Source organism: Hylobates moloch, unplaced genomic scaffold (genome assembly GCF_009828535.3).
Source record: "Hylobates moloch isolate HMO894 unplaced genomic scaffold, HMol_V3 SCAFFOLD_1, whole genome shotgun sequence".
Taxonomy (NCBI): Eukaryota; Metazoa; Chordata; class Mammalia; order Primates; family Hylobatidae; genus Hylobates; species Hylobates moloch.
Window position 1 is genome coordinate 82,606,807 of NW_026652276.1, and position 15,970 is coordinate 82,622,776.

Below are 15,970 nucleotides of genomic sequence, written 5' to 3' on the forward strand. Positions count from 1 at the left end.
CAGTAAACATTTATTAGAATTTGCCTCATGTTTTATATAGGAGATTTAAAAACCACTAATTCAATTTCTATAATGCTTGTAAGACTATTGAGGCTTCCTACTTCCTTCCAAGTGCTGCTTGAGTTGTAGCCCACAAGATTTAGTAGAGTTTTATAATTTTTCAATTTAGAATACATTCCAATTTCCAATATGAATATGATTTCAACCCATAAATTATTTAGAAGAGTTTTTTTAATTTCCCAAAATACAGGTGTTTCTAGTTCCTTTTGTTGTCAATACCTTATTTAATTGCACTGTGGTCAAGAAATACAGTTTGTTTGGTGCCTGTCCTTTCAAATACAAAGTTGGTATTATGGCCTTGCATGTGTTCTTTTTATATATATATATATCCCATATGTACTTGAAAAGGTTGTATATTCTGCTTTTGCTACATGAAATGCTTCATCTATGTCAACAGATTATGTTAAATGTGTTGTTCAGATCACCTATAGCCTGAATACTTTTTTCCCACATGATCAATTATTGAGCGTGTTTGATACCTCCCACTATGATGGTAGATGTGTAAACTTCTCCCTGTAGTTCTGTCGAATTTTTATATTACATACTTTTTAGGCTGTTTTATTAGGAACATACAAGTTTAGAATTGTGATATCCCACCTGTGGTGTCAAAATCGGTATAGTATCCCAAGTGATCCTCTTGTTCTCTCAAAATTATTTTCTCTCCTAATTTGTCCATGAATGTAGCTACAGTAACTTTTTAAAAATTAGTATTGGCCTAGTAAATTTTTTAAATTTTTTTCTAACTTTGAATATTTTTGTGTTCTTAGAGTTAATGTATCACTTATAAACAGCATATAACTAAATTTTTAAAACCCTATTCACACATTCTTTGCCCTTAACTGTACAGTTTGCTTTACTTATATTTTTTGTGATTATGTATAGAATTGGATTTATTTCTTCCATTTTATTATGTCCTTTCCATTTATCCTGCATTTTTTAGTCACGTTTTCTCTTCTTTCTTGCCATCTTTTGAATGTATCTTTTTCTTCTTTTCTCATTTCATTCTTTCCCCTTTGCTTATCTGGAAATTGTATTATCTAAATCTATTTTTTTATTTGTTACACTAGCTATTCAACATGCATTCTTAACAAAATCAACAATATCAAAGTTATTCATCTTTAAAAGGATTATAATTTGCTGTTGCTGTCTTGTTTTGAAAATTCTGAACTGCTTCATTTCTGTTAGCCATGATTTTGTTGTTGTTATCTTTGCAATGAATATTTGTTTAGATGTATTCATATGCTAGTGTACCATTCCTTCTGTGATCTGGGACACCTTCAGTTTCGTATCCTTTTCATTAGACTCCCACAACCTGAAGATGGTTGGTTTTACACAACTCTGGAAATTTTTCAAGCATTATCTCTTCAAATACTGCTTCTCCCCATTCATTCTAATATTTCCTTTTATCATTCCAATTACTCAGCCGCTCCTCCATGTTTGTTAATATTTTTAAAATATTTTCTACCTCTGTATCTCTCAAGGATGTATTTTATATAAAGTCATGAATTATTTCACTTCATTGATTATCTCTTCAGCCAGATCTGATTTAATTAAATTTTATTTTTTAGTTTTCAGTGTTAGATACTATATTTATTTCATTTCTAGACAGTCTATTTCTGTTTTAAATTTGGTTTGTGGCTCTTTGTAATCACTTGTTTCCTACTCATATTTTAAAGATTCTCTTTTATTTCCTTAAACATATCCAAGTTATTTTGTATTTGGTTTCTAATAATCTCATACCTGAAGTTTTATGGGTCTGTTTCTGGATCTCATTTCTTTCACTTTGTGGGTTTTGCCTAGAACTACTGATTTTTCTTTGTACTTTATTTATGGGAGTTCTCTCACCCCCAGGTTGAAGTTGGCCTCCTCCAGTGAAAATTAGCATTTATTTCCACCACTCAGTTTGAGGCACTACCAACTAAGGACTGCTTTAAAAGCTCTGACTGAGGTTTTCTTGAACACGAAGGTAGCATGAATTCGATGACTAACCTGCATGAAGTTTGGGTTGTGGTTATAAATTCTTTAGAAAGTTATTTCTTTTCTTATTATTCACTGCCAACATTGACAGAGACAAGTTTCCTTACAAACAGCTGAGTGAATATAGTCTCATGTACACTTACCAAAAGTGGCCATTTGGGATTCTATTATATGCAGGTTTCTTCTATTAGACTTTTCAGTTTGTATATCTCTTAGGCTTCATCTCCTTTCCCTCAAAATCTCCATGCAACTATCAAAGCAGATGCTCAAGGTCTCCAGAATTGGAAAGAAACCTTTAGGGTAAATCCCACTAGGAAGGTAGTTTGGCTACCATGGTTCATACTTTTACTTCATTTGCAAGCTCTACAGATCTGTTTATTTTATGCCAACTCAGCCATACATTTATAAAGATGTTTTCAAAATCTTTTATCCAGCATTTCAACTAGTTCGACCAAAAGAATCTTTCAGGGTACCTAATCTGCTGATTATTTCTCATAGCACCATTTATTTTAACACATGAGATTTTAGGATAGAGAAGAGATAAACACATGTATTCAGTCTACTGCTCAATCTTTGAGATGTCTCCCTCTGTGTTTTTTAAAAATTTTTTCTTTCTATAACCCTATTGCATAATTAAAGCCGTTCATTTAATGAACTTTGATAAGGCATTTGTATGACAAGGGACATTTAAAAATTACCTAATGTGCATGCCTTCATGTTGCTATAATCTGGGAGTGGTGATAGCAAATACAATAAATAACTCATATATAGAGTCTTAGTCAGTCCTGTTGCTATAACAAAATATCAAGTATTGGGTAATTTATAAATAACAGAAATTTATTTCTCACAGTTCTAGAGGCTGGGAAGTCCAAGATTAAGGTGCTAGCAGATTCAGTGTCTGCTGAAGGCCTTCTTGCAGCGCCCTCACATGGTGGAAGGGCAAAAGAGCAAAACAAGACTAGGACACTTCCTCAGCCTCTTTTATAAAAGCACCAATCCCATTCATGAGGACGGAGCACTCATGACTTTATTACTTCCCAGAAGGCCCTGCCTCTTAATACTATCACATATGCATTTTGGAGGGATATATTACATTCAAACCATGGCAACAGGAAAATGTGTAGTGAGTCTTGTAAGAAGTATAAAATAAAGAACTCTAACAGTTAAATGAAGGGAGGATTAATTCCCATTGAAGTTATCATAAAAGTTCAAGAGGAAGTGGCCTTTCACCTGGGATTGAAAATGTCTGAAATATAGTAGGATTTAGTGGTTAAAGAAGTAAAAAGAATTTTCTCAGCAGGAGGAAATATATGGGGCAACTTTGAGAAATTTTAGGAGCACTGTGTAATTAGAGATTAAGATATATGCAAAAGAGTTGTAAAAGATAAGGCCAGAGTAGGATATTGAAACTACAGCTGAATGTTACAAGCTTAAGAGTTTTCACTTCTTCTCTAGGTATAGGAAGTCACTAGAGGTTTGGATCAAAAAATATTAGGGTCGAAAGTGTTCTTCATTGAGGATATTAAGTAGGGTGATACAAATAGATATAAGAGACTGCACTGCAGGATAACATATGCATAAAGAGTACCTACTCACTACTGATTTGGACTAAAGTTCAAATTCCAGCTCTATGATCTCAGGGAAGTTATTTAATCTCTTCATAGCTCAGTTTCTTCTTCTTTAAAATAAGGACAGTAATAGTATCTACCTCACAGGATTGTTGTGAGGATTAAAAGAAATATTACATAGTTGCTACTGCATTGTAAATACTTAAGAAGTATTAGACTTTCTTATTGCAGAGAAATAATTTGCAGGATTTTACCTAAAGCTACAGGTAGTGACATTGCTAACCTATTAGGGTTCCTCACCCATACATTCTAAGATGCAGGACCTATTCTGTGCTGGACGAGCCACCAATGTGAGCATCCTGGGAAACCACAGAGCTTTAAAGGAAGGTATGATTGTGGCCTATACACATATATTTCCCCAACACTTGTGAGCTAGTGTTAAATGTTTTTTAAAAAAATTCCTTTAGACCTCCTGAAATTAGAAGAAGAAAAAAAAGAGCGATCAAAGAAAGTCAGTTTACATTCTCTCTGTTAAATACATGGTTTAAAACCCTGTACTTTTGAAGACTTCCAGGTCCCAGACGAGCATATAAAAAGTTTAGAAGTTACACCATCCTAATGAGTAAAGAGCTGAACAAACGAAAAATCAACAACTCTTCTTAGATCCATCACAAGGCAAACCACTGCTGCCCAAAACTGGAGAAATAGAAGGATACAGAGAATCACAACTTCCTGGATCAGAAACCCATGAGCAGAAACTTCCAGAGGAACCAGTGCTGGGAGAGGAACATCTGAACTGTCATTAATAAAACTGCTGGAGGCTCAGCACAGACAAATCTGAGGGTTAAAAACTGCGGGGGACTCAGTCATAAGGGACCCCCACACTTTTGTGAGTTCTAGCTCCAGGCGATCTATCAGGTTATCACAGTAAAATATCAGAGAAAAATTGCCTGATGCTTCCAGCAGAGGGAGAGGAAAAATAACCATTTTGAAATATAGCAAAGCATTCTGTTCTTAACAAGGCCCCACCTCAGGAGAGGCTATTTTACCAGAGACTGCTACTGGAGTTTTATCAGAGCCTGACTTATCTGGAGGAAGGGAAATCTACAACTCCAGCCAACTCTATCCTTTCACGTGATGGAAAGGAAATACCCCGCTCCAGCTCTCTAGCCATCCTGTCCCACCCAAGCAGGGAAAAATAACTGAGAAGCATTCACTGGTCAAGGGCGCAGTCCAGGAACACAGGCTCACCAAAAGGCTGAGACCTAATGGTAAAATTGTAGAACACTTCCCCTCCTCTCACACCTTACCATTCCATCGCAAAGGCCTGTTTACTGCAGTTTCTTTTACCCAATATATTACATCCACTTTTCAACAAAAATATTACAAGACATACTAAAAGGCAAAAAACAGTTTGAAGAGACTGAACAAGCATCAGAGCCAGTCAGCTATGACAGGAATGTTGAAATTACCAGACAAACAATTTTTTTAAACTATGATTAATATGCTAAGGGCTATAATGGAAAAAGTAGACAACATGCAAGAACAGCTGGATCCTGTAAGCAGAGAGGTGGAGAGTCTAAGAAAAAAAAACAAAAAGAAATGCTACAGATCAAAAACACCATAACAGAAATGAAGAATGCTTTTGCTGACCTTATAGTAGATTGGACATAGATGAGAAAAGAATCTCTGAGCTTGAGTATATGATAATACAAACTTCCAAAACTGAAAAACAAAGAGGAAAAAGACTGAAACAGAACAGAATATTCAAGAACTGTGGGACAACTTCAAACTGTGTAATGGGAATATCAGAAGGAAAAGAAAGAAATAAAGGAAAAGAAGCAATATTTGAAGCAATAATAACTGAGAATTTCCCCCAAGTTAATATCAGACACCAAACCACAGATCCAGGAAACTCTGAGAACACCAACCAAAATGAACACACGAAAAACTACACATAGACATATTGTATCCGAACTTCAGAAAATAAAAGATAAAGACAAAATCTTGCAAGAAGCCAGAGGGGAAAAACACCTTATCTCTAGAGGAGCAAAGATAAGAATTATATCTGACTGCTCTTCAGAAATCATCCAAGCAAGAAGAAAGTAGCATGAAATATTTAAAGTGTTAAGAGAAAAAAACCCTCCAACCTAGGATTCTATACTCTGTGAAAGTATCCTTTAAAAATGAAGGAGAATTTTTATCAGATTTTATCTGATTTTTATCAAACAAAAATTCAGGAAATTTGTTGCTAGTAGACCTACCTTGCAAGAAATATTCAAAGAAGTTCTTCAGAGAGAAGGAAAATGATATAGAAGCTCAGATCTACATAAAGAAAGAAGGGGCATCAGAGAATAAATGAAGGTAAAATAAGAACTTCTATTTTTCGTATTCTTAATTGATCCAACAAATAACAGTATGTTTAAAATAATAGCAGCAATATATTCAGACATAGGTGAGATAGATAGATAGATAGATAGATGATAGATTTGCTTTTATACAAGTGAAATGAGTGACAGGGATGATGCAAGGGATGAGAGGGACTTTGGGTGGTTGTGGTGTGTCTGTGTAGGTTCACCAGTGGTAATAAATGTAACACTGTGGTGTAGGATGTCTATAGTGAAGGAGATTGGAGGGCAGTGGTGTTAGAGGGGAACTCTCTGTATTTTGCACTCAATTTTGCTGTCAACCTAAAACTCTCTGTTACTAATTTTTAAAATTATACTTTTGAAAGATGCATGCAAAGTGAAATGAAGACAAATTAGACTTTTTGTATATAAACATCAGCTTAGGAAATTTGTATGGAAACTGGTGAGTTTCCATAGCTCCAAACAAGTAACATCACAATTTGCTCAACAGAACGACCTTGTTCTACAAATCTATGAATATTATTAAAATAAAGAGAGTAATAAACTTCCATGTCACACTATACTGCAAAAAAATAAAAGTTAGGCATCATTTCTATATACTTTGGAATTTTGTTAGGAATGTCTATAACTGTCAAAATAAATTAATACATTTTGAGTAGAGAAAATCTTTGGTTTTTAATATTAAGTTTCTTGGGGCATATTTACATGTCGAAAATCTGGAATTGAAGCAGAGTTCCTTGTCATTCATAAGTTTCTGCTGTAATTTATTTGAGTGACACTACTCTTTTTCTCTTTTCCCTAAAGCAAAAATAATGCCATGATGTTCAGTTTGGCTGCTCAAGCTGATTGACACTGAGTAAATTGTCTCTGAATAAGATGAAAATGTAAATCTTTTTGAAGAAAATAGCAATATAAAAGCTTCTGTGTTTCCCTTTTTCTTTTAAATTGCAGCCTGCAGAAAGACTACCTAAATCACATTTTCTTTCCTGCCTGTCACAAAAGAATCCATTAGCTTGGTCCCCACATCAGAATCTGAATCCAGCAAAGACTAACTACATGAATTGACCACTGAACAGGAAGCCTACAGCTTTGTATAAACTCAGTCAGGACTCTGTCTTTATGTCATACCAGCAAAATATTCACCCACCCCACATCCCACACCACAGTGGTACATTTGCTACAATTGACAAACCTACATGACCACATGAGAACCACCCAAAGTCCCTCTCATCCCTCCTATCATTCCTGTCACGCATTTCACTTGCATAAAAGCAAATCAGAAGGGAATCACCTTTCCACCATTTTTTTTTTCAACTTAGTATTACGTTTACCAAATAGTATTACCCCCTAGATGGTATCTACCAGTAGTAGAACCACTGTGGTACATCAACAAGCATCAGCAATTATCAGTTCGTGACCAATCTTCTTTCATCTGTACCCTCACCCCTTTCCCATATTTTTTCATAGCAAATCCTCAACATCATATTGTTTCATCCATAAATATTTCAGCATTATTTCCAAAAAATAAAGACTCCTTTTTAAAAGACATAATAATACAATTATCACCCCTTAAAGTAATTAACTATAATTGCCTATCATTATAAATCTTCAGTTAATGCTCAAATTTCTAAATGGCTCATAAATATTACATAATGTATTTTACAGTTAGTTTGAATCAGGATCCAAAGAAGGTTCACACATTGTAATTGGTTGATAGATCTCCTAAAGTCTATTTTCATCTCTATGTTTCCCGCCCCTCCCCAATTTCCACTCCTGCCTTTATTTGTTAATACAAATGTGTTTTGTCTTATAAATTTTCCTACAGTCTGGGCTTTGTTGATTGTATTCACATCACATTGTTTAATGTGTTACTCTATTTTCTTTTTCATAAAATGGGCATTTTTATTTTTAAAAAGAATGAAAGGATTGATCAAATTCAGATTGTTTTTTTGAAAGATCATTTCATAGGTAGTTGTGTGCTCTGTCTGGAGGCACATAATGTCCCATTTTTTTCTCTTTTTGTGATATTAGCAGCCTTTGATGGTCAATTCTTAGATCCACTGACTCATTAGGGGTTTCTTCATTTATAGCTAGGATAGTCCTATAAAAAGGTAATTCCTTTTAATCAATTTTTTGTTACCTCATGGTACAATTTTTATAGGAAACACAGAACAAATGCTTCGTTCTTTCCCTTTACTAGCTTTCAAAATTATTATTTCTTCATTAGCATCCTTCATCCGTGACCCATTAGAGGTGTTTTTCTTTTTTTAGCATTACTATGAAGTAAGGGTTTTAAACATATTTGATATGTTTTAGTCCATTGCAGTTATCCTTTTTAATGCTCAAATTGCCCCATCCTTGTGATGGGAATGTCTTCAAGAAATATCTTCTGAATCCTTCTGATATGATCCTAGTAGTCTTTGATAGTGCCCTTGCTATCTGATATGACAAGATATAAATTTCTGCTGCAGACCTAGAAGCATCCATTGCATCAAGGAACCCTGGTTTCTTTTGATGGGAAATGATATTATTTCAGCATCACAGTCTGGGCTTATGGGTGCTCGTTGTTTGTGGTTTGTTATTGTTTCTAGGCCATTTCAATGGACAGATCTAGGAAGTGTGTGTGTGTGTGTGTGTGTAAACACTTTTTGAGTTCAAATTCATACTTACAATTTGAATTCAGGACTACAAGGTTAATTAACCTATATTTTAACTGGATTTCCTTTCTTTCATGCCAAATTTCCCATTCTCAAAACACCAGAAAATCTTGTTATTTTTAGTAAAAAGCAACAACAAAGGGACTCTATGACACTTGGTATTTCAAGAGAAATGAAGTATTCAGGTGAAACAGGAAAAATGGTTTTCATCCATACTAATTATTGCCACTGATTAAATGGAAAGATGATAAATTATCTTCTCATTCAAGGAGAAGCTAATGCTTAGAAACCAAAATGTACTTTGTACCTAGATTAAAGATTCAATATAAGTGGAGGTTGCTCTATGGTGAAAGAGAATAGATGAGTCTATACTTGTTAAGACGTTCAAAAACACTTTTCCTAGTTATATTAGAGGCTCATAGATGTCTGTATTGAGAAAAATAAACACTTTCGATCACTCCTTTGCAGCCATCCATAACTCAGCCTCTGTGAAAAATGTTTGGTTTCTAGACCTAGATACCCCTGGCGTGTTTCATTCGTATGGGATGACTCCGGGGCATGTTCACCTCAATTGTTCCAAGCCCATGGAAATCTGCAAGTGATAAGGAAAATAAGATCCCAGTAGAGCAAGTCAGGTTTATTTTCTTTTTTTTTTTTCTTTTTTTTTTTTTACTTTTTTTTTTTATTATACTTTAGGTTTTAGGGTACATGTGCACAATGTGCAGGTTTGTTACATATGTATCCATGTGCCATGTTGATTTCCTGCACCCATTAACTCGTCATTTAGCATTAGGTATATCTCCTAATGCTGTCCCTCCCCCCTCCCCCCACCCCACAACAGTCCCCGGAGTGTGATGTTCCCCTTCCTGTGTCCATGAGTTCTCATTGTTCAATTCCCACCTATGAGTGAGAACACGCGGTGTTTGGTTTTTTGTCCTTGCGATAGTAAATCATGCTGCTATAAAGACACATGCACACGTATGTTTATTGTGGCACTATTCACAATAGCAAAGAGTTGGAACCAACCCAAATGTCCAACAACAATAGACTGGATTAAGAAAATGTGGCACATATACACCATGGAATACTATGCAGCCATAAAAAATGATGAGTTCGTGTCCTTTGTAGGGACATGGATGAAACTGGAAAACATCATTCTCAGTAAACTATCGCAAGGACAAAAAGTCAGGTTTATTTTCTTGAAAGTGCCCTGCACTTTCAGCCTGTCCTATCAGTAGACACTAGAGAGGCCAATCCATTTTAAGGCTCATCAGAGCTCTGAAACGAGCCACCACATAAATAAGGATAAACCCAGTCTCATTTCTGAGAGCCCTTAGAACATTTCCATATCTCCTCATAATCATATAAGTAACTGTCATGCAACATAAAAATGTGACAGTAGATCTTCAAGGAAATGCTGTGGCCACACACAGGAGAGAAACAGGATCAGGGGAATGCAAGAGAGCTCCATGGAACAGGAGCATAATTTTAGGGGAACTCATTCATTCATTTATTCAACTGCTTATTGAATGCCCACCCACTCACTCTGTACCTGATACTGTCTCACAGTAGACCGAAATAAATCTGGTTTCAAATCCTGGAGCAAGCCCACTACGTTTTTGGCCTTTGGCAAGTTACTAAGCCTCTGTGCCCTAATTTTTCCATCTGCACGATCAGGCACTAATGCCTGTCTCAAAGAGTTTCTGGAGTTAAATAGGGAAAAGACCGTATAAATTGCCTAGCACAGTGCCTGACAGATACACAGCATTGCAGGAAACTTGCCTTGCCTACCCAAAGAGCTTCACTTTTCTCTGTTAGAAGAGAGAAGGAGAGAGAGGGAAGGTGAGAGGGTAGAGGACTTGAGAGATGAGGATTTAAAGGGTTGTTGCAGGGAACAGGAAAATAAGTAGGCAGACTCAAGTGAAATAATTGTCTAGAGGCACTGAAAAGCCAGCACCAAAAGGTTTGGTCAATGAGTTTGTTTTTAGGTATTTGAACAGAGAGGTGGACAGTGGAGATTTTCCCAGCTCACTTAATTTTGCATAGATAACTTGGTGAATTAGAATTGCTTAATTGACAGAAAGTCTCCCCATTAGTGTTTGCAGGAGAGAGTGAGTGGGGTGGGGGTAAGGCAGGTAAGGAGAATCTGTTAAAATGTGAGATTCACCTCTGAGAATAATCGTTTTTCTTCTCCAGTGGGAAGTGAGTTATCAAATTTAAGAACAATCTCTCTGAAAAGAAAATCCACCTCTGCTCTTTCCCACACCCTTACCCTTATTATTTGGCTTTGCAAGCATCCCCGTGATATAGGCTTATAAATTTAGTTTATCTCTCCCTTAGCCTGGTCTCCCTTTATTATACCACTTTACTGCTTCTTTGGGGCTGAGACTCTAAAATTTGGGTCAAATGTTCCATTAAATTAACCACTTTAAAATACCAATAACACTCCTGCAGCACTTTTCATCTTCATAGTGATTCACAAACATCTCCTTCTTCACTAATGAAGATGAGTCGAATATCTTATAGCATCTAAAACCAAAGCTATTTAATCATTGTCTGATCTGGGAAAGTGAGACAAAATGCAAGACCGACAAAAAAGTATATTACATTTCAAACTTGCTGATTCAAACTTTTGAAAAATTCTTTGAACATGCAGGCAAAACTTACGCCACAAAATCCTAGTTTTTGCAATGGAAATGGCCATAAGCATAATAGCAACAACATTGCAGGGGTATTTTTAGCTCTTCATATTTTATAGAGTGCTTTTCAATTCATTATTTCATTTGATCTTCATGAAAACCCATGAGAAGAAAAGGAATTATTATTCACATATTTTAGACAAGGCCTATTGTGATTAATTCACATCCTCAAGTTTCCAGTTACTAAAGATTTGTGCTGGGACTAGAACCCCAAACTTCACACTCCAAGTCCGAAGTTCTTTCCACGAGGTTTCTACCTGTGCTGTGCAGTAACTGGAGGTTCCACTGGGGCCCCTCAAAGAATGGGGGAATGGAGCGGGATGTGTGTGTTCCCTCCTCTCTCAACTAGAGCAGCTCCACAAGTATATTGCATTTGGGGCTTCCACGTGGATTTCTCCAGTTCAGTTTTATTGCACAGAGCATGCAGCATCTCCTTTATTGTTCATGATCCAATTGGACTGTGAGCTGCATTCTGAAATTATTCAACAGGCCTGCAAAGCTCCATTAATGGCAGAGGCAGTTGCATACTATAATCTCTCCCCCTTGCCTGCCCACAACCTTGCATCTTTAACACCAGCTAGCTGTTCTGGGCCAGTAGAGCCATCCAATGGCCTTTGGATGCACCAACTCTTCCTTGGCTTCCTTTTCCTCTATGTGAGACATAGCGTGTTTCCTCTTTTACCACTGGACATTTTTACCTTTGAGGGTCTCTGATTCATCACACAGGCCCAGGGTTTCTTCCAGATCAGAACCGTCTTGCCATGGTGATGCTGGTGCCTAACACACTTGTGCAGCCAGGACTGTTGAAGACACAAACACTCATACACTCATTCTTTAGCAAGTGATTCCATTCCTAAAGAGATGCTCTATGTCTTCCTTTGTCTTCTTTCTTCTCCCTTGCACTCTTCATTTTCCCTCTCTTGTGTCTTTCCATGAGCATAAAACAATCAGAACATAGATGACAAGCACAATGCCAGGTACTCAGTATCTGAAAACATTGAAGCCATTACTTCTGAAGGGAAATTAAGCAAGATAAATATCAAGTAGCAAGTGACGACATTTTTTAAAGAGCCTTCAGGTACAGAATCATCCCAAGTCTTCAGATGCTTCATCTGTAATCACTCTCTTTTTACAAGCATGCCTTGAAAACTCATTTCTCCTTTTCATCCTTCAAAATTCAGCTCAAATGTCACTTCCTGCAAATGTTTTACTGACATCTCTGGACAGGCTCCATCACCCTTCTGATGTCTCTTCCAGAACTTTGAACACACCTTTTACTATGGCACTTTACACATTATATTTATTATAATTGCTTGTTTATGTGTCTGTATCTCACACTAAACTAAGAATTGGTTTTTGGTTTGCTTTGCTTCATCCTTTTTTTCAAGCAGTTAATATACAGCCTAGCTGAGCACATTGCAGATGTACAATTTTTTATTGTTGTTGATGAATGTGAATTTAGTTAATTAAATGATCACCCAGGATTCAAGAAAAAACAAGCTCATTCTTACTCATTTTAATTCTATTTTTGGAATAGAATTGCTTTCTACTATTCTTCACTGAAATTTGAAGTGTATTTTTTTTTTTTGCCATCACATGAGTTGTATAGATTTTGCTGACAAACTTAAGAATCTTAATTTATAAATTGTTTCTGTGGAAAAATACATTTTACCTTCTAACATGTTCAAGCCTACACAAAGAAAAAAGTGGAGTTTTGTCCATAACTAGTATATCACATTTTCCAATATCTCACATATACTATGAAGGTGGGAGGGAAAATCTCTGTACTTTGCTTTTCATATAAAAGCCGCTCTGTCTCTCTAATTCTGTTTCTCTCTTCCTTTTCCCTGATGTCTGCCTTGTCCCTGCCCCCGGATCTTTACCTCATTTAGAGAATTCATCTCATTCTCTTCATTCTTCCAAAGTTTACAGTTTGGTTTTCTGTTGTATACTTTGTGGCTACCTTGAATGTTATTCACATATTTTCCCCTGTTGAATCCAGTTGTTAGAGGATGAGCACTATGCACCTTTCATTGTTGATTTTTCACAATGGGATTTTGAAGTACAATACTGAAATATGGGGGATATTTTGGTTCCAGATAGGAATAGCTACTAGTTCCTCATCATTTGCCATCTGAGCACAAAGCAGACAAGGTCCAAATTTCAGCCTTCACACTCTCTTTTCTCTCTTTTCCATCTTCCATTCTTTTCTCCAGAGATGAAGAGAAATGACATAATCAGGTCAATAAGACATTCGTTTTCATCTTGATTGTTCTTGTCTGGGTGCTTAATTAGGAGATGTCAATTATTCAACACTCTAAAGAGCAGTCTTCTGAGCACAAAACGTTTTAGTCGTCTGGTATTAAAAGTGCTTGTTTTCTGCTTTTAGGCTACAGTGGTGGCTGTGTTGCCATGCGAGGAAGGCATCCACTTGGTCGCTGGGAAGTGAAGGACTGTCAGCACTTTAAGGCAATGTCCTTGTGCAAGCAGCCAGTTGAAAATCAGGAAAAAGCAGAGTATGAAGAGAGATGGCCCTTTCACCCCTGCTATTTGGACTGGGAGTCAGAGCCTGGTCTGGCCAGTTGCTTCAAGGTGATACCAAGGTTACATGGACATTCTTAACAGGACCAATGCTATTTTAATTTGATCCATGTATCCCAAATTCCTTTATTCCAGGACCCTTTTTTTTCCTAGAACAGTGCCTGACAGACAGCAGGTGCTTAATCAACATTTGTTGCCTGTCTCTATCCTTTCAATCATGTTCCAAATAATTTTTAAGTAAAAAAAATTGACACATCCTGGCGATATTGAAGGCTTCCTCATGAAGATTGATATCTGTTAAGCAGAAATACCATGCACAGGACCAGGCACAGTGGCTCACCCCTGTAATCCCAGCACTTTGGGAGGCCAAGGCAGGCAGATCACTTGAGGTCAGGAGTTCTAAACCAGCCTGGCCAACATGGTGAAATCCCATCTCTACTAAAAATACAAAAAGTAGCCAGGCATGGTGGCATGCACCTGTAGTCCCAGCTACTTAAGAGGCTGAGACAGGAGAATGGCTTGAACCCGGGAGGCAGAGGTTGCAGTGAGCTGAGACTGCGCCATAGCACTCCATCCTGGGTGACACAGCGAGTCTCTGTCTCAAAAAAAAAAAAAAAAAAAAAGGAAAGAAAAGAAATACCATGCACTAATATTAATCCCTGGAAGGAGGGCACCATGCTCTGGTTATCACTCCTGGGGGGAGGACTCTAAACACCTAACCAGTTTCTGCGTACGTTCCTAGCTCTGACAGGAGGTTTTGCACAAACTTGGCTGCCAGAGTATGAATCTGGTGAGACAGAATTCCCACACAACAAGATGGGCAAACTAACTTTATTACAGGTTGAGTACTCCTTTTCTGAAATGCTTGGAACCAGAGTGCTTTAGATTTCAGATTTTTTTTTTTAAATATTTGCATTGTACTTACCAGTTGAGCATCCCAAATCTGAAAATTCGAACTCCAAAATGCTCTAGTGAGCATTTCCTTTGAATGTCTTGTCACCGCTCAAAAAGTTTTGGATTTTGGAGCATTTTGGAGTTTGGATTTTTGGATTTGGGATGCTCAACTTGTATTCACAGATAGGCAGCAAGAAGCAACCGAAGCCTAGGATCCATGGTGAGCCATTTCCCCAAGGCTCAGGAAAGCACCCCCAGGAAGATGGAATCTTGTCTGGACATGCCCCACTTTGCATGACAGCTGAGGGCTCCCCAAAGTGCTCCTCTCTGGGTTTTATATCCCAGGTGCCACCTGAGTCACTGAGCTAAAGTATTACAAGACATCCTATTCCAGGAGGGATAAGGACAGTTCCTCCTTATCTTAGGACATTGCACTTTTGGTACACTCTGCCTGAGAATTGCCAAGAAAAAGAGGAAGAGCTGGGTCAGCAAGGGTCATCTGGGGACCTGTCCTCCTGCAATATTGAGGCCTCAGTCAATATTGTTCATACACTAAGTGAAGGAGGCAGACACTCAGAGGGTGTTAAATGGTATAATTTCATGTTGTTTGTAAACCAACAAATAAAGTTTTTATTATTGAATGATACAATTTTACTAATAAGGATACCTTTTGCAGCTTGCCAGACACCTGAAGATCAAACAAATTAATGTATACGGTTGATTTGTATGTGTATATATGCGTGTGTGTGTGTGTGTGTGTGTATGAGAAGAAATTTCTATTTTTAAAATCGGCTTTAGATCCTAATTTAAATTAGTTCCTACAATCTTGTCAGAAACACATTTTTTGAAATATGGTTTTTTAAAATGTTTGGTGGTTTTGTCTTGGTTTATTTTACAAATAGGTGTTCACTAAATCTTGGGAGAAAGTTCCCCAGCATCTCTGCACAGGCAGAGCAGAATGAAGACAGACTTTATCTCTGGAACTGTTGTAGCTTGTAGATGGCATGAAGCAGCTGTGAATGTGCTCGATTTAAATTGTACACATGTATAATCCTACATTACATTCATTATATAATAGGCCCAAAAGTGACTTTGCCCAGTAATAAGTTAAACCCTAGAGATGAGTAAACTGAGGCCTGTGAAACGTAGTGATTTGCCCAAGATCACGATTATTTATTGACAGAGTTGGAATAAATCCCTGGTTT

General features: G+C 37.0%; 1 protein-coding gene across 4 annotated transcripts in view; it reads left to right on the forward strand.

Annotated features, from left to right (window-relative positions):
• PLA2R1 (phospholipase A2 receptor 1) overlaps positions 1–15,970 on the forward strand; it is a 127,937-nt gene that overhangs the window by 58,591 nt on the left and 53,376 nt on the right. For all 4 annotated transcript variants that reach the window (XR_009214348.1, XR_009214345.1, XR_009214347.1 and 1 more), the window contains exon 12: positions 13,720–13,922. Coding sequence is in view for 1 of the 4 variants with exons in the window: in XM_032755591.2 (XP_032611482.1) it covers positions 13,720–13,922 (203 nt within the window). In the remaining 3 variants the exon portion in view is untranslated. The remainder of the gene's footprint in view (positions 1–13,719; positions 13,923–15,970) is intronic.